Source organism: Haliaeetus albicilla, chromosome 2 (genome assembly GCF_947461875.1).
Source record: "Haliaeetus albicilla chromosome 2, bHalAlb1.1, whole genome shotgun sequence".
Classification (NCBI taxonomy): domain Eukaryota; kingdom Metazoa; phylum Chordata; class Aves; order Accipitriformes; family Accipitridae; genus Haliaeetus; species Haliaeetus albicilla.
Window position 1 is genome coordinate 41,979,119 of NC_091484.1, and position 24,079 is coordinate 42,003,197.

General features: G+C 41.3%; 1 protein-coding gene across 2 annotated transcripts in view; it reads right to left on the reverse strand.

The window, feature by feature from the left end:
* Positions 1-2,811: 2,811 nt before the first annotated feature.
* The window catches only part of CHN2 (chimerin 2), a 174,821-nt gene continuing 153,553 nt past the window's right edge, over positions 2,812-24,079 (reverse strand). For both annotated transcript variants that reach the window (XM_069772520.1, XM_069772528.1), the window contains 6 exons: positions 21,936-22,020; positions 19,322-19,495; positions 17,441-17,518; positions 10,314-10,451; positions 8,297-8,402; positions 2,812-4,671 (listed from right to left, as the gene is read on the reverse strand). In XM_069772520.1, coding sequence (XP_069628621.1) covers positions 4,500-4,671; positions 8,297-8,402; positions 10,314-10,451; positions 17,441-17,518; positions 19,322-19,495; positions 21,936-22,020 — 753 coding nt within the window. In that variant the 3' untranslated portion in view covers positions 2,812-4,499. The remainder of the gene's footprint in view (positions 4,672-8,296; positions 8,403-10,313; positions 10,452-17,440; positions 17,519-19,321; positions 19,496-21,935; positions 22,021-24,079) is intronic.

A 24,079-nucleotide genomic window follows, 5' to 3' on the forward strand; every position in this document is an offset into this window, starting at 1 on the left:
TTGCGGACCCTTCCGCCCAGCCCCATCTCCTTTTCTGCCCTCTCCGGCCTCTTCTCAGGCAGCAGGGCAGCACCTGCCCAGCCATTAGCAGGATCAGGGGAGCCGGCTGCCTTTGCCCTGTCTGTACCCTGCGTGGGGGAGCGTGGTACGGGCAGCAGCTGAAGGTGGAGCAGAAGAGGCTGTCGGCTGTCTCCGTCTCCAGGTGGGAGGGAGGGGGAGAGAGCAGCAGCCTAGCTGGGTTAGGAAAACGCTCTCCCTCCAGACGTGTGAGTCCAGGCAGGGCCCTGTGCAAACACAGTTAATCATCTCACAGCGTCTCATTTGTACAGATCTGCGCTGTGCAGTGTTTGAGCTTATCGTAAGACACAGTTGCTCCACACGCTCTGCAAACCACTCTCAGTACCTACCTTCACTTTCACCTCCTTGCAATGTGACTTTAAGCCTTCCTTCGGCCCAGCTATTTATTACTGCAGGCACCCCTGGCACCTCTCCAAGGTCTCACTAAGACCAGAGTTTTGCCCAATACTACACCCGCAATCCTTCCTCCCTCCTGTATCCTAAATTTGACAGTAACGCACAGCTCAGGTCTTTCAAGCACCTTGCTTCAGAAGAGATCCCAAACCTGATACATTCCTTCCCAGAGTCTCGGGCCAAGTGCCCCTGCAGACCTGTCTCCTTCATTAAGCTCAAATGTTGTGTGAGCTTTGAGACTGTTAGGTGTATAAGAAAGTGTAGTCTTACCTCTTGCTTAGAAATAAAATTAATGCGGTACCAATTCACCCAGTTTTGTGCTCCGTTAGACCTGTTCTGTAGCTTAAACTGACATCAGCTCACAGAGTGGCGAGTTGAGAGCAAAGCTCTGTCTCCTTTGTAACTTCATTTTCAAGAATTTTTCCTGAGGAAACAGTATGCACTTACGCTCTTTGTTTCTCTTTTTTTGCAAATTCTTCTCTGTCCTCAGTAAGTTCTACATCCTTTGTCCAATTCCAATGGTATTTGACAGTGGGAAAGAGATAGATAATTAAGTACCACAACAACTGGTCTCTGGGTGGAGGAGCCCCAAATCAGTGTCTCAGTTGAGGAAACCCTTCAACAGTTCCCTGTTCAGTCTTGCCTGCCAGCTGCCTTTTCAGGACACGTGTGCTTTGGAGTCAGACACAGCACATCAGGAAACTTCGCTCAGTTACCCTGGCAGGCTTGAAATACTTACACCCGACAGCAATGAGTCTCGCAAAGACAGAGGTGTAAGGAAGAGATCTCAGCTGTTTCACAGCGCTTAGGAAAGTTAATAGCTTACAAACCATTAACTTCATGTCATGTTTTCCTAATTGTGGCTAAAGCACTTCTGCTTTATCGGAGGCAAGTCGTCTCACCCAGGCGGCTCCAAGGACCAGCTGTAAGGGGGTACGGAGTTGCACCCGTCACACCAGAAGATGGGGCTAGCTGAATGGCAGATGGGAATCACCGGTGGATGCCTGTAGTAGGGGACTGCTGCTGCACCCACAGCGCTCCACCAAAGAGGCCTTCTCCAGTAGCTGGAGGGGTACAAGGTTCCTGCTGAACATCTGGCTGCAGACAGGCTCCAAAGCAGTCAGACACAGGTATCTCACCTGCTTCCAGGGGAGCGGAGCTGCATTCCACTCAAGGTGAAATGACCTAGCAGGGAAGTTACATCAGCTCAAACACAGCCTCCTGGAGCATCTTTCAAATGACTCTTACTAGTCTCTAGTAGTGCCTCATGAGATAAGTCATCACACTCTTGATGAATGCTTTGAAGCAAAGGGAAGGATTTGGTGTAATCCAGCCAGACCCATTTTTTTCCTAGGTATGGGAGTATAGGCTTCCATTAAAGATAAATATGCTTCTTCTTCTGTTTTAGCAGTCAGTTTTGCAGAGAAAAGTCTGCTGCCTTTTTATTTCCTTGAATGGTGAATCTGGAACAGAGACGACCAGATCTCAGAGGTGCTGCTTAGCTCCAGGTGCAGCGATGATGGCCACAGTAAGTCCGACGTGAGAGATGAAGCGTGCGCAGCACAAGGTGGCACTAATGAGGTATGGAGGGGACAGTGTCCTTTTACCTCCATGCTCAGTATGCCCCTGAGGATGCTGGACATCGGTTAATCAGTTAGCCAAGACAAACATGAACAATTCATTAGATATTTGTGTTTTAAGATGCAGAATCATACTCTTCCCTCTGTCCAACAGATTAGAAACTTCTGCTCTCCAAAGACACTAAGCATGGGTATTTCCGAACATACTGCCTTGTACTGTCATCAAATCCTTAGGATGGGACATCTGTTGAAGACCCTGGACTGTGAGACATGTCAAAGCTACCAGTATGCCCATGATAGAGGGAAAGGGAGAAGCAGAAGCAGAATGACTTGCTTGTCTTCCTACAAAAATTTAAAAAAAGGGTACTAAAATACTGTTCCTGCCTTAAAAAAACAACTCATTACTGAACTCACCAGAAAAACTGAAGAAAATCATTTGTTAGTCAAATGTCTGTGTTCAAGGGAGTGGAAAAGTGCTCTGATGGCATTGATTCTTGGATATTGATTGGATGGATATTGCGATTCATTGCTTGCTTGGACATTTTACAAAGAGGTGGTTCAGGGTGATCGCAGAAACTAAGTGTGTGCATAGCCTTGGCTGTGGTAGTATGGGCATCCAAGTGCCAATCTGAAACTGCTGACATTCAGTAAAACTGTTCTAAGTTTTCCAAGTAGGAAAGTTTCCAGCAATGTCAGGATGGTAATTAGCGATTGATTTTCATTTGGCAGCTTGCCATGTGGTCAGAGTGACAGACACCAGAACTCTTTAACACATTTAATGGGATTTTTCCTTCCATTTACACTATCATAAATTACAAAGCATATTTCACTTCACAAAATAAAACCATTTCCAGATCATTTTTATGACAGTATTAAGTAGTACATAACCTACAACAAATAGTCCTGTACAAGGCAGGAGGATCTATGGAAGTATTGGGAACTCAGACTATTTAGCATTTGCTCTGCAATCTGGATTAATCTATCTAGCCCTTAGTTATTTCTCTAGAAGACAACAAATTTACAGTCATACCCTCCACCTCCCTTCATTATCATAGTTACACATATTTTTCAATTTGAATAGAAACATGTGCTCCCTGAAATAATTCAGGAAACTGCATCACTGAGTTACCAAGCATATGATACAAATGATCAAGATGAGGGATTATTAGAATTTTTTTTTTGTATTGAAAATTGAGTTTGGTAGTAAACTATGTTGATTTTCTATGCTTGCAGAAACATCTCATGCTGAGAAACAGTTTTAACATTAGGAATAAGTTGCAGTTAGACTATGAACTCTGTAGGTCAATGTTTGTGAGGGGAGAAAAATATTAAAATTTGGTAATAATTAAATTTACCAATTCCCACATTTCCTACACATTCTTTCTTTTTTTTTTTTTAACAAACCATCAGGAAACACATTCAAGATAAATACCTACATTTTTAGCAGATTTACCGTACGTTTATAAATACAGAAACATGACAAAACATAACTCGATTTTTACAGAAAACCCAAATCCTTCATAATTAACCCAAAAAAGTGCTAACTTTTCAACAAGGCCAGAAAATATCCAGTGTCCCAGCATCACTTAACTTACATATTACTGTAATCCAAGAAAAATCTGGCATGTGAAACTGATACTACCACTAGGACTTTTGAAAAATTCTCAATACCATATCTTACATGGGAGTAAAAAAAAAAAAAAAAAGAAGAGAAAATACTATATATTTTGGGAAATAGCAAATGGCTAAAAGTGTACAATCTTAGGATGCTAGTGCCTAAATGTTCAAAAAAGCCTAAGGAAAGCTGGAATACATACAAGAAAAGAATTCTCCTTTAAAACACTTGCAATGAAAGAGGTATGTCAGGATAATACTGCATTAGTGGTAATTGTTTTCAATATATCATAGCAAAAATGCAGGAAAGAATTACGTGGAAAATAATCAACGCACCGCATTGATTTATAGTTTGCTAAAATAAAATGCCATTCTTTCAGCTAGGTAAAGTAAAAATATCTTTATAATATAGGTTCTGTTTCACAATTGACATATATAATTATGTCTCATGGAGAGGGAAATGTATAGGCGTATACAAGTAACACTGATTAAGTACCTTTTTGCTTCTCTAGCCATATTAAAATATGTTTTGTGTTTCTTAATAAGTTAACAATAAAATCGTCTGCAACTTCTCAAAACAAATATACATCTGAGGCAAGGCAAAAGATACAAGGTAAGAGGATTTTTTCTGACCTTTTTTTCCCTTCTACAAAGAGGCATATGTCTATGAGACATAGGCTTTCCCTAAACATTTTGGCATCCATCTGCAACTTTGCAGAAATTGAAGTGCAGTCAAGGAACTTTTCCTTTATATTTAAAAAAATTTAAAGAAATGTTGTTTTCCTTCAAACTAATTATTTTAACACAAATGGCTTTGAAGATATGCCTCTCTGTCTAAAAGAGAACATCTTCATTTTCTATTAAAATCTGCACAATTAACTTCTGGTACCGCATGTCATTCAGCGTAGCAAGGGTACTGTCCTCTGGAGGTCTCATTAAAGTGGGCCCAAACACTATTCCCAGGTTTTCAGCATTCATAAAATTCTCCTTTTCATGCAAGGTAACCCTAAAATAGAAAAAAAAGAAAGGAAAAAAAAGTAAGTAGTTGTTTACTTCCCAGAAGAAAAGAATATATGCATCTTAATCTGTAGTACTGCTTAACATCAAGCATTGGTAGATAATGACATTTTTCAGTAACAATTTTTACTTTCACTCAATATAGTAACTGTTTCCACAGCAAGTACAATGCAGCTACGGTGGGGCTGTGATTTCCAGTGCCTTTAAACACCCCTCATGCGACTCTTAAGTGATTTTTCCATGTGGCTATCCATTAGGGTATAAGAATTAATGGCAGTTGCTTTTTTGAAAAGCATAATAACAATTTAAATGATGATGTGGAGCAGTGTCCTACGCTACAGTAACTACAGTTCTCTGGCACGTTGTGCTTGGTGTGCATCACACCAGAGGTGTGGGTGTGCTTCCTGAATACGAACCCAGATTTTCTTTTGATTACCAATGACCCCCACGCTCTCCCAGACATGCTTCCAGCCTGCAGGAACCCAGCCCTTCACACCTTTCTGCCTTGCTGGCTGCCTCAGGGCAACCAACAGCTGAGTGATTCTGATTACTTGTTATACTTTAGGAGTAGGCTGAATCTTGGAGCAGCCTGGCAAACGCCACCTATCCTTGACAGAGGAGAGGCACTTCTAGGAAGGAGCCCAGGCTGTTTTGTTGCCTGGCACGGGTCCTATAATGTAAATACAAGAATAGGTAGACTATATGTGGCTGGAGCAAACAAAGACCACCCAGGATTGGCCAAGCTGCAGAGAAGTCAGCCCTGACTGGAAAATCAGTCAGGCCTGCTGGAAAATGCAAGGTGTGCTCAAGGTTTTCCTCCTGGTAATAGAGCTGGATCACATCAGCGTTGTCCCATTGAGACTTTGGCATTTGAGTTGGGTCCTGAGAGCGCTCTTGCACTGCAGTGTAGAGACAGCCATGGTCCCTCGATCGGCCACGGTCCCTCATGGACCAGACACTTGCTGTTACCAAGTACAGCGTGGGTGAAGTTTCACATCTCCTCCACACACAACTCCTCTGCCAGGGTGGAGCACATCTGGTTTTGGAGCCAGCTCTCCTGGCAACAGCTGAGACCACCCCCGGCCATGGTAATTCCCAGCTGGGCAGCAGTGGATTCACTCATGCCATCGGGGGAGCACAAAGAGGCTGAAACCAGAAGTAATCTGGTCTTCCCTTGTTTGCAAGGTCCTTTTATGACTAGGTTTTGCTTCTGCTATTGGGTCTCTGCAAAGAGTGGCTCTGTCACAGAAAAACACTGCTCCTCTTTGCTTTCAGGACAGAAGTCCATTAGTGTCCCTACTCACAGGTGCATCCTCATCTTCTAGCACAGGTGTTAGCTGTGCTTTGCAAGGAAAAAAGACAAAGCAAGGCTGCCTAGCCCAAGCCACCTCTGTGCAAGTGTATGTATAACACTCTGCTTTCCATCTGTGGATGTATGCAGCACAGATGTTGAAGAGCTATGCAATGCTACATACATCTTACTGGCACCTCTGCGCAGGAGCGTGGGGCTTGCTGCATGGCCTGGGGTGAACACAGAGAAGATTCACAGCTTCACTGCAATGTCAGCATGGATGGAGTTCTGTGCATTTCACCACAGGGGGGGACTGCTCATGCTATTGTATTTCCTCCAATCTTGGGCAAAAAGTTATCTGATAACTGAAGAAAACAATTAATTGACTGACAAACTCATTTTTCATTGCTGACATTGTCCTCTGCTGGATTTTCCTGTGCTTTTAACAACAGTTCAGTGCAGTTTCTCTTCTGCTGAGAAACAGCGCTGGTGTAGAGGCTGTGATCCTGCAGTCTTTACATAGACTCTTTGACACTGGCGCATGTCTTCTCCGTGCAGGAAGATCCCGATGGGGCTGGAGTTGGGACTCCTTGTTTAATCTACAGAACAGCATAGTCTGAACCTAAAAGATCTTCTGTCTTTCACATTCAAATCTCTCCAACAGAATCTCCATAGGAACTGACATGTGCTTGATTTCTGTGCAGATGCTGAAAGCTACGATTTGGGAAAGGAGAGGAAATTCATTGCATGACTTGCAGGTATTTGAGAGAGAAAGCTTAATCAGCTGTTTGGACTATTTTTGTCTCATTGGTAGTTCAGCTCAACAGCTGAACCAAAGCCTGTACTGCAGTTCATGAAAAAGAAGGAAGGCAAGTCAATACTTGTCTATGAAAAATTTGCTGCCAGGACATGAAAGTACTGATTCTGTATGCAGCTGGCTTGTCTACAGCCTCCACGGGCCTTCTTAAAAGCCAACATGGTTCATCCTGAGTTGTCCATGCATATGTGCTGACAAGGGTGGATATTTGCACATCTCATTTCCGCAGAGTCCAAAGAAGTTCCTGCATGCCCAGGTAATGTCTCATCAGAAAGAAAAATTATTCAATTGTAATGACCTGAGCCGATTCAAAATGAGGAAAAGTCTCTGCATAATGAGAACCTGATTGAGCATGAAATGCACTTCACACAAGCTCTCTGATGCAATTTTATGTGAGTTGAGGGATTTCTCTTTTTAGGTTGGCATTAACAGTGCAGAATAGTGCACACAGAAAATATTCCAAATTTGCAACTGTGTTGCAAGTAGTGGGACAATTAAGAAGGGAACAAGGATTTGCTGTATAAAAGGTGAGTAGTAGGCAGTATTCCTGCCTTAACCCCTTTTCTGTTGTTTCCAAGTAGCACCATAAACTTTAAACCAGAGACAAGGGACATCTTGGGCAACATATCCTTAAATGAAGGCCTGCTTTGAGATGACATGCCAGTCTTTATTCAGCTTCAGTTTTTAAAAACTTGCAAAGATGGCTTCCTGAGGCACGTAAATACCCAAAGTAGCAAAGTGGAGTTAGCATGGTTTTGAAAAACAGTTTTGCTTGAAATTAGTGGAAGTGAGGCACCCTCTTTGGAGCACTTCATAATTTTCCAAGGTACCTACCTGAAAACTTGCAAAACTCAGCAGTACGCTCCCAAGTCACTTTCAAAAATGAAATTTAGGCACTTTTGAAAATTTTGTATGCCTTATGAAGCCTTATGTATGCGTCATGTATGCCTACAGAAGCTTTGGAAAGCAAATGAGGCAGAGTGTGTTTAAAACCAAAGGAGATATAACTGAAAAGGGCCTGTATTGCTTTTACTAGTTGTATAAAAATAGGTCCTGCTTGATTCTTGGCTTAACTGTGATGTGAGCAAACAACTAGTAAGAGACAGCTCTTTCCTTTTAGGGTTATCGCTCAAGAAGACAAATCAGGAGGTAAGAGGAGGCAGAAGCAAAGCATGATCAAGTGACTTACTGCAGCACATCTAGCACATCGTTGAAGTACCTACCATTCTGGTATTTGGCAGATATCATCTGCCTCAGAGAAGCATGACAAATCTCAATTAACTCTTCAAAGGTTTGCAATGATCTGCCAGCGAAAGGATCTATGCTATATATGTGCATAGCTTATATGCATTTATACAAACATAGCTTGTCTGCTTATTTGCAACATTATTGTTTTAGTGGCAGTGCCCTAATGGAAGCTTTATTGGTACTTTCTGTGATGTCTCTCTTTCAAAGCAGAAAATTGTTAAGCTCTTCAAGAACTATCCTGCGTGCCAATTAACTTACTTTTTGAGATGAATCATTAGGTATCTAAGTGTCTCGTAGTGAGCAGCAGGGAGTAACATCAACACTTCATGTATTGCTTCTAGACGTTCATCAGGATTGGAGATTTCTGTAAAAACACCAAACAGGATTAATGTTAATAGGGCTTTCCATTTGTAAACAGCAATAATTCAGGAAGCTAACTTATTATTTATGGAATCATTTACAAGCCATTGACTGTGCTTGGAGGGATAAATATTAAACTCATAAATATGGAGCTTATCAGCAACTTCTGCATCCTCAAAAAAAAAAGGCTTTACAAAGAAATCAGCAACAAAGACCACCCAATAGTTGTCTCTATGGTCTGTAGCTCTACCTACAGGCTTGTATAGGTACAGTACCCAAGCTTCGTTACGAGCTTGATAATACTCTGCCCAGAACTGACTCTTTAAAATCTTACATAAGATTACTTCCATTAGCCTTCAAAACCAGATGGGAGTGTGGACATATGCTTTTAGAGACTACGCTTGAAAATATAAGTTTAGCCAAGATTGAAATGGCATGGAATTACACAAACAAAAATTTCTGAACGTATTTAAATATGTACGTATCCATGATCGGAGAGCATCAGTAAAACTGTTTGGCAATCTCTCTAAAAATCTGAGCAGGATTTACATTCATATACATGAAAAGTATAGATTCCCAAGCTGTGAACTGAGTCAGAGTTATATTTGCTGCATGACTTTTCATACAAATGGCACCAGCAGCCCAAAATTTTAGAAGATTAAGAATCTGTGTGTCCTGCTTTTAAGAGACTAGTGTATTGACATGACAGGAACTGCTTCCTCTGGGCATGTTCTTTACAGGACAAGTGACAAGCAAGAATAATTTCTCTGCCAAGGAGGAAGAAGAGAGTGCAGGAGAGAGGTATCTGTGGTTGCATGGGGACTGCAAGGTGGGGTAAGCCAGAGGGTAAGGGAAGGCAGCACAGTCACACAGACAGACCACTATTCCTGCTGCTTATCGATATACTGGGTGCCATTTCAAAATTACTAAGGATATTTTTTAAAGAAGAAAGGATGCTACTTCGTAGATACCTCATGTCTTTGACATCTTTGCTAATAATCTGATTTTGATGCAATCCGTCTGGTGAGTTTTCATTAGGGACTATCATTATGTGGAAGGCTACTCCGCAGAGAGTAGAATTTGAGGCAAATCTCAGCTCGCTCTGCCAACGTTATGGCAACGAATGCTGCTGTCCTCCTCCCTCCCTGACAGCGTGCACCCACGACCTGCCGGCTCTGGGCAGGGGGTAACTGCCCGTGCCTCCCATCCGGACACGGGTTAGATACTGTAGGACTTAACAAACAGGGGATGCACCTGAACTGTGGGGCAGATGTGCTTTGTGGGGTGTCTCACTGCTCTGATCCCTCACGGACTGAAGGAGGGGATGTGCTTGTCTGCAGCGCAGTTTTGTTGCCAAAGGAGGCCAGGGTATGGGAGATGGGGAAAATGGTGGGGAAATGGGACACACCCTCAAGGCTCACACTGTTCACGTCAACCCTGACCCCTCACTGATCACCCCATCTTGCATGTGTCTGGCAGCCAGCGCTGCAGGCGTGACACCAGCCCTGGGATCGTCCCAGTGCCAGATGCAGTCCTTGCAGCAGCACTGGACATTCTGCCTGTTGGCACAGAATTTGGGTGGGAATTACAAGAAAAGGACAGGCGATTCCATTCAAAACTCCATCCCAGGGCACATCGTAGCTTCACTGACTGAGACTGAAACCATGCCTTCTGAAACTGGTCAGTTATTTTGATACCCTACGTTTACTTTTATTTTTTAACCTGAATGATGTCCCATCTGATTAACAATCAGGCAAAAGTTTTATGTGAAAGAAGGACATGGCAGTGAAGTAATGAACAGAACAATGCCCTTACTTCCAATTTGTCGTCTGTCTTGCCTTTTTCTTTAACATGGACAGCTTTATGGATGGGAAATGTAATTAAAGATCAGTACAAATTACTATGCAATACTTACTTGCTGCCTCTATGAACTTCGAATAGGTGTCGTAGGTGATCACGGGAATCGGTAAGTCTCTGAAGTATAGCTTCAGTGCTCCAGCAATGATGTTTATGTCTGGATAAATACTGGCAGAAATATCAGCCTTGTCACCATCTAGAAAAGGAGGAAGAAATCTTTTTGAAACCAGGCTAATTTTGACTGAAGCAAGGCTAGGCTTCTAATTCAGATTTATGGTGTTCAACCTGACAAGAAAAAACAACCTGAAAGCATTTGGAAGGCTTTAATGAGAATATATTGCTACCAACGTTACAGTATATGAATGAGGAATGGTAGTTTCTTTATCTTTTAGTAAACAATTTATTTGCTTACATCTTTTGGAGGGGCTGGTGATTTCATCAGTAATATCTGCAGTGTACCATCTCACACATAATGTTTTAATGTTGGATGAAAAATCATGTTAATAATATATCTATTGAATTTGGTCCATTTATTCACTGAAAATAAGCTATTAATAACTTGTTCTGGTGTTGTATTTTGTATCCGCAGATCAATGCACTGGAGTACGGACCATTGTTTTCATTTTCGCTTGGGGAAACAGAGGCACAGAGAAATAACATAAATTTCCAATGACCCTCAGGAGACCAGTAGGAAAAATCAGAGTAAACATCCAAATCTTGTAAGTCTTGCACCAATCTATCTATACTGATTAGCTAGTAATAAAGCTGCCTTATTTTCTGGAAGTCCTCTAATGTCTTAATATTTGACTTATTTATTTATAGCAACAATTTGAATTTAAATAGACATGCTATGGCATTTAGCTATACAATTTATTCTGAAATGTGGATCACAATTTGTTTAATGAATATGGATACCTGTAATGCAGAACAGCTAAATAGATGAATTATGCAACTGAAATGACATACATTTTGTTTGCCACATATTATAACACACTTAGTCAGAACTCCATTATGGAGCACTTTTAATCACATGAACTTAACATTTACAAGTGTTGCTGATAAGCCCTTGACCAACTCATGGCTTGCAATGAGTGAAGTTACAAGAACTAGCGGCAAGGCTGGTTCACTATTATTTTTCAAGTTCAAATGACTACATCTGTTCTGTATTACCTAGTACCCTCATAGCCACATTTTTCTCCAGACTGAGAAATTCTGCTGTCCTCCCCTCCTGGGGCCTGTCTTTGGCCATCTTCCAGTAGAAAGATGGGGTAGGACACTGGTCAAGCAGTGGCTGAGGCTGTCTGGATTTAACCCCCAGCTTATCTCAGGCTTCTTTGCGATCAGTTACACCCCGTAGTCCTTATTCCCCACCTTTCAAGTGAGGATAACAGCGCTTCCCTTGCAGGAGGTGGTAAAGATTAGGACCGTACGGTGAGTGGCGTGATGTGAGGTTACGCTTGCCTGAACAACGGAGAGGAGTTTGCTCGTATCTGCCAGGAGGTGCACGAGCAAGCCTGGGCTGCTGCCACCGAGGCGCTGACACGCTGTAAAGCCATCGCCTTGCTTGTCTCGCAATAACTAGTGCTTGTAGACGTGCCCTGATACAGATGAGTGGGTGTGCTTGATACATGGTGTCTTAAGATGGTGATAAAGGCTTTCACAGCAGAGTAAAAGAGTTTATATTGATCGTAGACATTTTATACAAACCTATGGCATTAATCTTGAAGGGATACGTCCTGTCCAATGTATGCACATAATTCTCATTAAGACTAATAGCACTACATGTTCTCATCAAGAGGAGATTATACGCTTAAGTGTTTAAAACAAGCAGCCTTTCTTGATGCAGCTGAGCAGTCTGAATACATCCATCAGCATTTAATTTAATACAGCATCAATAAGCCCTAGGAGGATGTTTACACTGCCCCAATCTTTTTTTTAATCCACATGTTCCAGGCACAGTAGCATTAGTCTTGTAAAGCTTTGTGTGGAGAGCTCTATTTAATTGATGGACACTGAGCACTCAAAATGCTCCACTGAAAACAGATACCTCCAAGGAGCCAGCAGCTGCATCAGAACAGATATAGCAAAGCAGAAGGTTGCATCTATTATCCAGGTCACCAGTACACTAAATGGAAGTGTTATTTATTTAGTACTTTTACAAAGCAGCCCAGCAAGCTTCCTTAAAGGGGCGCTTCAGCTAGAGGTACTTCAAACTACAATGTATTTCAAACATACCTCTTATTTACATATTCACTTATTGTAGGAAAAATGCGTTAATTCCTGAGTCAAAGATTTTTCTCTTCACTTCAGAGACAAATGTACATCCATTGGAAACATGCTGAAGAGTTATTTTAAAGTGAGCATAACAATACATCTGTTATAATATACCTACACATTTCTGCAGTGGGTATGTAGGGGAAGGGGAATTTTTATTTTCCTTTGGTAGATTTTGGATTGTCTTTTTTTTTTTCTTTTCTTTTCTTTTCTTTTCTTTTTTCTTTTCTTTTCTTTTCTTTTCTTTTCTTTTCTTTTCAGTTTCAGCAATTGAAGGCCCTTGGCAGGCTGCACTTATTTCTTATCCTCACCAAATTCCTGGATTTGTATTTTTTATTTATACACTTTTAAAATTCAAAGCACTAAGAAAGAAAAGTTAATTCATTGCCAGTAAAGTCATGATACAAATTTCACAGAGGATCCTCTGCAATAGCATATTGTATGAACTACATCTGTTTTATATGGTAACTTCTGCATTACCACAATCATTTTTTTCACTCTTCAATACAGTAACTTTTCTCAGATTGTAATTAGTATTTTCAGTACCATTGCAGTGGCCATATGTTAATACAATCTTTATTTCATTTTGGATTACGAACGTATAGTTCATTTCAGCTTTACAAACCTAATCCTGCCCAAACCCCATCATTTCTCTTTCCTTGTTACTTTGACTCTCAACATATTTTGTTGCATTATTGTGAAGTCTGAATACCTCAAGACAAAGAAAGTCTTTATTCTGTTCCTTAAAGGTTTCAGCTGACTTTGGATGCCATAGAAATATACCAATAGTTTATCAGAGAATGAAATGGAATAAGTATTACATTCTTAAAGCCTCAGCTATGCCCTCTGAATACTGAATTACATTTCCACTTAAATTCCTTTTTGCTTAATGCTTTGTTTTTATTGCACAACCTTTGCCATGCTAACGTGCTTCTTTGTGGTTTTTCTTGGATTTGGCATTTGACAGGTTTTCAGCTACACTGGCAAAAGAGTGAGTATGAGTTAGGATGCCTCTAAGTACTCATGTAATATTTAACAGCATAATATTTTTAGCAAGTGTATTGTACCAGCCAGTCATACAAACAAGTGGGGGGACAGAATGCACTGGTGACAATGGCAGCTCTGTGGATAAAGCACACAATGAGGGTTTTTCTGGATGCCACAACACCACAGCTCAACAACGCTGACAGAGAGCAACTGTCATTCTACAGCACCAACATTCACCAGATTAAATAAATCCACATTATTCCCCTCCTTCTCATTACAAAAAATCACTAAAATAGAACATTGTCAGTGCCTCAGAGAGCCTAACGCTAATTTACAGTAGGGGTATTTACACTGCTTTGGCTTTGGAAGGGAGTCTTAGTTTAAATCAGATGAAGACCAACTTCTCCCTATTTTAAAATCAAATATCACAGCTTCATTGGGCCCAAATAGTATTATGTGGGATGCCATTCTCTTCCTGAGATGTTATCTTTCAAACCTGCCTTTGCTTTTCTGTTCTTGCTATAATTCTTGGGAAGCAACAAGTGAGTGTGCCTTTGGCAAAGCAGAATTAGTCAGGGGGAGGGCTGGCTTCTCTTCATTGCACCCTTCAGCTGCACATGAAATCAGCAGGAGAGGTACTCTATGGCCGTGTCAGCCGCAGCGTCTCATCCCTGTATCATACTGTCTTCTGGCTCCTGTGGCTTGACGAAGAGCTTGGGAAACCAGAAAGCTTGATGGCATTATTTGAAGGATGCATCCTGCGCATTAAAATGGGAGGACTCCTTGGTTGTTCATTTTCAAACCCGTTGATTAAAAGCTGTATTTCCAGAGCTGCAAAAGCGTACTGGCATTCTAGGCAGGTGCCTGGGGACTGACTCGGAAACAACGGGCAGGGAGGGACCTCTGTAATGCCAGAGTGCAGTGCTCTGCTACCTGCAGGCACCGTGCCACATAACCCATCGCGTAAACTCCTCAACTTCCATTTTAAAACTAGTTAAGGTTTTTATCCCTGCTCTTATTAGAAAGTTGTTTCAGAGCCTTGCTTTCAGATGGTTAAAAAATGGTCTTTAAATTAGCAAACTAAATTTATTCCTGGACAGTGTACATCCTCTAGTATTGTTCCAAGACCATCCATTAAAGAGTTCTCTTCTCTGGTTCATAGCCCTGCTCTGAGCTTCTCCTTTGACAGCTGACTATCTCAACGTCTTTTAAAACACATTTACCTTCTGCTATGCAGCATGCTCCAGAGATGTCTGAGATGATAGTGATGTGGCTGTTTCTGCTGCAACACCTGTCTATTAACCAGAACTGATCAGGAATTTTCCATTTTATATTTCAGATGTGAATTTTCCTATATTTTTTTTCTTTACTTTTGCAAAAAATATGTTGATTTCCTGTAGTGAATGTGAAAATAACAGTTCTGTAAAACTCCCACAAACTTCACTTTCTGGGCAGAAAGTGAAATTTGAACAAAAACCTTCCAGGCATTACTGGAGATGAGACCTGCCATCTGGCTCTCAGTCTCCCTCTCTCCCAGCTCTGTCAGCTGGGACAGAGATCTGGGATATTCCACATGCTTGGGCTAGTCCACTCCCTGCTGCTCTGGCTTCCAGGGCTAAGCAGCGGTAACTGGGCAGCAGAAAAGCGATGTTCCTACCTGTGGGGCTGGGATGCAAAAGAAAGGGTTGGGTCCCTGTGTCTGTAAACTTGGATCTGACGGGGAAGCAAGCCCTGAGCTGTCAGATTGGAAGCATCTTGCCAATTCAACCTTCTGCCAGCTGACAACCACCTTCTAGCTGCACAGCCCACAAGTCAGAACAAAAAATCTATTTTGGTTTTCTTTAAATCCCTGCCTGCAAAAAAAACCCCAAAACAACTCCTTCTGCTTTGCCATCTCAGTTCAGGGAGAAAACATTTTCAAAACTAGAAAGTTTTGAAGTTTTCAGCTTCTGGTCTCAGCAACATCTAGTCATGCATTTCTCATAACAAGGTTTTGTTCACTGTTGCGCTGCTTTTAGCATTATTCATGGCAACACTCTCAGCCCTTTTCCCTCATGCGACTGTTAAAAGAAAATGAAGACACAGCTTTTTATCAATTTATGCCCAATGGTTTTTCCCCACAGCCTTGTATGCAAACTCGGTTCTTGCTTTCTCTGCTTCCATGTTTATCCATGTTTTTTTTCCTTTGGAAATCCGATACTGTTAGTGACCTTACTCCTCCTGTTTCTAGGTGCTGCCTTCTAGGCAGTAAATCGCACTTTCTTCCTTGCTGTGGGTCTAATTCAAGTGTGTATCGCCACCAGATTATGCCATGAATGTAGGCAATAATAAAAGATACACTGTAAAACTGAACTGGCTGCAATGGTTCAAAGAATTTGCAAAGGAACTACAGCTGTAGCAGTATTCAAGTCATGCTCAGACATAAATTTCCATCTGCTTTCTTCAAACTCTTCCCTCTTCAATCTGTGCTTCTCCTTCTGAGTTTCGTTCAGGTTGGTACACTTAGAGGAGTATTAACACACAGAACAAAAGGGTTTGCCAGGCCAGATTTACCTGCAGGGAGCAGAGTGGGACCTATGGGGACTGTGACCCTTGCAGTAGCACTGCTTCATGTGGCACATCTGCAACATATATCTTCCTGTGATAGCAGTCATATCACTGTGCATCTCTTTCGCCCAAATCATGGCTGACCGATGTGTGTATATGCATATGTTCACAACTGCAGTGTCCGACACGTTTTAAAATGTATTATTTTTCAAAGGATTTTTCGGTATAGCATGAATACAGTCACTTTGGAAATCCTAGCTGGACCTTCTTTGCCAGTGACATTTGCATGACAAACTGTCTCCAAACAAAAAAGTATTCAGGCACAGTAAGTGTAAGACGTGCCACCCACAGATATCGCTGGCCTTGCCCAGCCTCCCCTGGAGCCCCCACGCTTCCTGCCCATGGGCCCAGGGCCCCCAGTCCCCGCCTGAGTGACTTCTTAGCTGTCTCCAGCTGCGTCATGGCCATGCTTGTGCCTGGCCACACACCCTTCTGGTTGGTACCCTGACCCACAGGCTGACTTTCTGGCTTGACCTGGACCTGCCTCATCCCCATGGCCTTGTGATCACTGGGCTGTGTCTGACCTATTCCCTAACACAGCAGAGGTAATACCTGAAAAAATTAAGTAGGAAGGAAAACACTATTTATCAGAAAGGACAATAATATTTATGTAACTTCTTAAATGTACTTGAAAATGTGTTTTCTGTTGATGAAGGACCTACTCTGCACCCACTTACATACATACTTAGAATTAGTCCTGTGTGCAAAGACTGTGTGCACAACCAGAACAAACGTAATCAGCTAAATCAATTTAGAAGGGCTACTAGGATGGTAATCAGGCAGTGTTTTAATTATTCGTTTTTCAGTATGCTGTACAACCAATCTCCACAATGCTCCTCTCATCTGTAGTGCAGATGCAATCACGTGCACAGTAGTGCGGTGCTTTCTGCAAGGCTGCAGGCAGAATACTTCCCAGTTGGAGTTCCTGTTTCTTAAGCTCAGATTATCGTATTGTAAAGCACTGAGTTTACTTAAGATAGGACTAAGAACTTCCCCCTGGTACTATCTAGGCTCATACTTGGACTAGGAGCCTAGGCTGTGCTGCTAGGTTGAGCAATCATCCAGTCTCCCGAGCACTTAGCCTTCTGCCTACCATTACTTACTGTTTAATTATTCCTTCCAACTATGAAATACTCTTTCTTCTCATGAAAAGCACTACAGATTAATTTAAGAACTCAGAAAAGACAGGTTGCTTTCTGTACTTCTGCTTATATGCCAGTTTCATTACCATGGTACCTATACAGACGCAAAAAGAACTGGAAAGTCCTAGAACTGAAAGTTTAGATTAAAATCGTATAAGATTAAAAAATTATATACCTCGATCAAAGGCCATTTTCACATCTTCAATGTGCTCAGTGAAGCCTGAGACTCTATAGAGGCCCTCGGACTTTAAACCTGAAACAAAAAGTTCTTGGTTAACTTTGCTTCAGTAACCAACAAATATTCTGGCTTAAAAACAATAAAGCAAGAACAACAGATCTAGTTAAGTGGAGCAAAATATTAATTGTAATGTGAAACTCAGGAGCATTTAAGGAAGGATCAAGATAATTTTAAATTGTTTTTTAAAGGATTAAAAAATTTTAGAATTTATACTTTCTGATTTTGTTAGGTATGCGGTTTATTATGTTAGAGGAGAATATTGCAATTTGCTAATGGTGGGGCATGTGATGTTATCATGATTTATTCACTTTATGTGGGAGATTTTCCTGGATTTGGCTATAATTAATAAAGCTTTAGAGGTCTCCTTTCCTTTTACCAGTTGCTCTAATGATAAATAGCAATGCAAGTAAGAGACTGCCTTTCCCTATGAGCACATTTGTTCCCGATTTTGCTGTCAGCTTTTACTTATACACAGCTGATAGATGTGATTGATACTGTTCTCCACAATAGTACATCCCTTCCACAGTTCTTTCACCACAAGAGACCTGCTCACTTGCACAGCTCTTCCCCCCGTTGCTCCACACCAACATGAAATGCAGGGCAGCCCAGCAGAGCAGGCAGAGCTACCCAACCAGAGTTACACACACATTATTTATTTTAATCCCAGAACTCCTTATTGTGACTATGCACAGTGTTAATCTACTTATAAGATCCAATACACTTTGTTTTCTTAAGAACAAAATCAGTATCTTACATAGTTCTATGGCAATTAAAGAAATTTAAAGATGTTGAAAAAACAGAGAGGGCAGCAGTTTTTATCTTAATCAATAAATGTGCAAGTAAGTGATTAGATCTCAAATGCAACATAGCTTCCCGCTATATCATCGGAGTAAAGCTCTTCTGTCTTAGTCCAAACTATTCTTTCTATTTATCCCTGCAATGATGATATAATCCTGGTAGAGCTTTACGGAGCAGTGCTGGGGATTTACTTGTAAATCTTTGATTCATTTCAGTAGATGATGCGTGGCTCTGAAATCCCAATGGCTTGTATCAGTGTGTTGCCATGCAGATTACCGAGATGCCATGAATTCAACATTATGAGATTCCTGTGCTGAAGCTATGACTAACAGGTAAATTTGGCTTATTGGGCAGCATGACATACACATTTGCTATCCAAAGCAAAAATACTGTCATCATTACTGTGTTGTGTTGGAGGGGATATGGTATTTCTTCAATCTGTCACACGTCTGTGTACCAAAAACCTGTCACAAGCTGGCATTTTGGCTGTGACATGCTGCCTGAGCCATGGTATCCATCAGTCAGTAGCTGAGCATCATGTGAAACCGTGCGCAGTTTGTGACCTACCACAAAACGCCACAGCTTGTGACCTCACTTGTCTGAGTCACTTCCAGTCACTTGTGTTCTCTTGCCCATAATGTCCGGAAAGGTTATTAATAAGGGATTTGATTTAAACTGATTACTTTGAAATTGGAAGTGTCCCCAGGTATGTTAAAAGAAAATAATGAAAAAAGACACATAAACATGAACTTAAAGTTCACTTGAAAGTTCACCCCTTTCAGAAGTGTAACATAATACATGTTTTGACATGTTTTCAGAAAGCATTTCAGGAAATTGCATTATGAAATGCCATGATTTAATTTTACTAGTTAATGCAGACCAATGTATCACCTACACTAAAAAAACCCCTTCTCTCATCCTGTCTTCAGTGTGCATGAGCATACTACCCTGTCCTAGCTTAGCACGTAATTCAGGTCATCTTCACTTAATTGTGTCTGCTGCTTTCCTAAGTACACAAACCTCTTGCTTCGATCTCTCGAATGCATGAATCCACAACCATCGGCCTCTGGGTATTGTGGGCTTTCACTAGTGTGGTGAGGTCACAGCAGTAGACTCGCTTAATCCTCTTGAGGTCTGGTTGGCAGTCGTTGGGCACGTATTTGGAGCACTGCTTATGTACGTTCAGCCCGCAGTCTGTAAACAAAGTTAGACAGCTTAATTAATTAATACTAATGCTGATAGGTCTTGTCTAACAATTTCTTTCCTTGGGCCACATCAAGCAAGGGACATAACTTCTCCATCAGTCAGCAAAGCTAGAATAAATAAGACGGAGATGAGAAAGATGAGCATGGAAATCTGTAAAAAACTTGTGGTGAGCAAAGTGAACTCCAGCAGAGTTGTTAAAAAGCTATAAAAGCTCTGGACGTCCCTCACACCCCTCTGAGGAGGAGGTGACCGCTGATGCAGTCTGGGTCAGTTCATCGCTGGACACGTAGCTCTAGGTGTTGCATTTGAATGCGTGGGACTTAACTTCTGGCTGTTTTAGTTTAGCTTTTTATAAAATTAGCACAGTAATGACTGTCTTCTGCTGGCCAGCATGTGGCTTAGCACTGCTAACGGGCGAAGGACCTAAGATTCACCTAAACATTCAGACTGGGACAGTGCTTTGAGCTCGTGTGCCTCCCTTCCCCTTCCACATCCCTGCAGTGTTGCATTTTGCCTCGCTCTGCCACATCAACAGCCTTCCCATCCCTGTGTCATCACTTCACTGGTGACTCAAGTGTCCCCGGTGTTTAGTCTGTAGGTCAGTTTAGGCATATAAAATGCTGTGAAAGGCATGATGTAAAAAAGTGATTCATTTTACAAATGGTTCTTGATGTCTTACTCCAGAGTCAAATCCTACTCTTGGTTGCACAGGTGGGTTTGTATTAACTTAAACATCACTGCTTGATCTCCACAAATTGAATTTTTCTAATACACTCAAATATTCAGCCAAATTAATTTATAAGCCTTAGGAAAGCAACCATCACCATTGTGAATTACATTATCTCACGTAAGTCTGATTCCTGTTTTAATGCCTTCTCAGTCATGCCCATCACTGACGGTGCCCTTTGGGATAACTTAACCTGTCTAATATCATCAGTAGCGAGTTACTGTTTTTTCATGTTGATTTACTGCCCGAGCTATTAAAAATGTAAACATGACTCTATTACTTGCAGCACATTTCAGTATTATTCTCTATAAAATATTAATCAAGCAAAATCATGTAATTACTACAAACACACCTACACATTTAATGGGATTGGGTGGCTTTTTTTGTGTTTCTCCATACAGTTATTACTGCATAATACATTATTGTTCTGTGAAATCTAAACAAATATGAGCAGCTGCAGTTAGGATCCTCCCTGTATTGTTTTCAGTGCTGTTCTCCAAGCATGTGAAGTTAAATCCAAATGCATCTATCTACTTAGAGTTAAATGTTGGTAATTTAATGAGGGAGACTATTATGTTTCATACTAAATAAGTAAGTCTTTTCATAAGTTTAATATTTTATGTATGTGAACAAATACAGTGCCATGCATTATTGAGGTCAGGTTTTGCACACTTGTGTTTAAGATCATATAGCTTGAAAAGAACACTACTGGTCATTTTCCTCTTTTTTAATGTCCTTCTCATATTCTTTGTGTTACCATTATTCATCTCCAGGCAGACAAGATGTAGCAGTAGCTCAGACTGCACTTGTTAAAACTGTGCATTTGTGAAAGGTTTTTTGATCCTTCAAACTGCGGTCTAAATTTTAGGTAACAGCCACCTCCTCTACCCATGAAAGGCAGACGTCAGGGTTGGATGTGTTCAGTGCCAGTCTGAGATCAGGAATGCCTGGAGGTCAGGGTAGGGAGAGGTAAGACATATTCGGGTGAGACATGGAAGAGATTGAAGGTCCATAGAAATAAGTTATGAAACCCCATTTGCAGTGCAACAAATACTATTTCACTTGCTGAATCCAAAAGTTCACAAAGTGATGTTTATTACATTTTTCCAAGATGATTATTTTTCACAAGAGAACAAACAGTTTTAAAATATTTAAAGCACTGTTAAAATGCTAATAGAGTTATAGAGGCACCAGAAAATTAATCCTAGGAAAATGAAGGTTGCATTTTTTTCTTTCCCTCGAGGTGGGATACTTCAGGCTTGCAGCAATGCATGGTATTTTTATAGGAAACAGGTGACAGTTTTTTTGCAGACAAGGGCACTTCTCAGCAATTGGTGGCAAAAAGATGAGTTACTAAGCCTAGTTGCTGGCTGGCTCTGCCGTTTCCAGGGCTTGTTTCATAAGACATAAAAACATTCAGGGATAACTTAACCATAAAGATCAGTTCTTAATGTATACACCAAAGGCATACACATGACCAAGGTACTACCAAAAGGATGTCACCCTCAGCGACTGAGGGCTGGTGGCTTCATTTCTAAAACAGCTAATGGGGAAAATGAAAACACTCTAACTTGTGTGGGAGGATTTCTTGCCTTGGTCTGTAAAGTAATCCCTACCCTCCCTCCTGCAGGGAGTGAAGGCTGGGGGTGGGAAAGATGTCCGAGCATTTCAAGAGAATGACAGAAAATGTTAAAGAGCTACCTGAACACCTCACTCCCTGAGCGATGAGACCCCACATGAAGTTGGCGCAGTATTCACACCAGTGTGGACCTCGAAACGTATGGACCTGTAATACAAATGGGGGGAAAAAAATAGAAATGGGGTCATTGCAAGGCAGATGGTCTGACAGATGGAATAACTGAAATGGATAAACAACAGAAGACTCAGTAGGAGTAAATCTTTAGCACACAGTGCCCACATCTTTCCAAAGTCTAGATGAAATAAACCACGGGGACAGAAATTTGCTTTGATCTTGAAGTTTATCTTTCAATAGGCTTAACATAACAGAGAACCAGGCTGTGTACGACATGGAAAACAAACCGTTTTTGCTAGCTGACATTTTAGCTATAGTGAGGGGAGGAAACCAGGTTCACTAGTCAAAGGAGAAAAAAGTAAAACTAATAATCCAAGGAAATGTAATCAGTGCTTTTATTTGACTAGTTCAAACAAAACAGGAATGTTTCTGAGATTCAAATGCTCAACAGATCACTTGAAAGTAGGGGAAATGCAGTGACAGAAAGTCCCTTTGAATGCACCACGTTTTGGTTCCCCTTAACTGTGTGTGACCACAGATCTGGTGCAAGACCCACGTGCTAAAAGCACCACTCAAGTTTGAATGCCCTATGACTATGGTGTTACATGTGCATTTCTATGCAACAACACTGAACAAAAGAGGTGATTGCTGTAAATTTGTATCAGGGGTGAACGATTTGTGCAGCCACTCCAGGCAGCGGCTGGGTAATGATCTGATTTTGCACACTGGAATCCATTAGTGACAAAAGGAAACAACACCCTTCCCGACACTAGTAAGTAAACTGAACTCACATAGGGACAAGATGTCAGTAGGCTCTTTTTCAGTAGACCAAATTTCATTTTGCTACAGTCCACACATGAGTAAATAAGGAGGAATAAAATAACCTGTGTCCTGACAGAGCCCATGGCTGCCCAGCCAGGATTTGCACACCACCACTGCTTCCTCCATTGCTTTTCCAAAGGCTATGGAGGAAGACCTTTTTATTTAAGATGTATGTTCTGGTGAAGTAAGCATTTCATTCTCATTGAAAGGAAGAGTAAATAGTGAGGTCTACACCCGTGTGAATGGACATGGCATGAGCTAGTTCCATCCGGAGACTTAATTGAGCTTAACAAAACATAAATCATGCACACCTCCGGCTGCTAATGCTTCCTTTTCCTTCTCTCTGCTCTTGTTTACCCATCAGGTGGACGGCTGAAAGGCCACTTCCACCCCCTGGGAGGGGGAAAGCTGCTCTTTACTTTTCATACAGTAAAAAAATGGTCATTGCCCTTTTCAGATAAACTTGGTGAAGTTTTAAGCCAAGCATTTGGCTTGCTAATGTTTCCAACTCATTTGTCTGCAGGATCACCACTAAATAAGCCTGTACTCTTGAGTCCATTCCCCAGGAAGATGAAGTATTGTGATTTTAATACAGACCTCTCTTTCTGATTTAGTGATAAAAATGTCAGCCTGACCACTAATGACTGCTGACCAACTACTCACAGTCAATAATTGCATGAATAAGCTTAAAGCAATAGTAATTCTTCCTCCCTTTTGACAGTAAAGGTCAAAACTGGAATGTCTGACTAGTCATATTTATTTTTTTAAATGGTATTTTACCTCTCAGAAAATTGTGTATCTCTGGGAAACTACACTTTGCAATAAAGTTAGAGATAGATAGATTGATAGATACAGACACATACGTCTTTCTTATTTCATCTTATTTTGTTTTGCAGGGTGGGTAGCAAGAATTTCAGACATGGCTTGTAGTGGGCGTAAATGGCCGTACCTCACATCAGCTGGTCACCTGAGTTTCAGGCATATGCTCTACGTGACCTTCAGTGGATACAAAACTATGGATACAACTAATTATGCCTGCATTTTTAGACTGATAACCACATAATTAGTAGGTCAGCACCTGCATTTAATTGTGGGTGGAAATCATCTGCTGTGGGAAGATAGCTAACTGTCTTCTGCTTTGCAGCGGTTTACAAAAACTAACCTCGTGAGAAGTGGCTGTAAAAGCTCTTTCGGGATTTTAAAAACTGCACCATTTCACATTTAAAGTCCATCACAGTTGCTAGGGTATTTGGGGCCTACTTGCCCACTT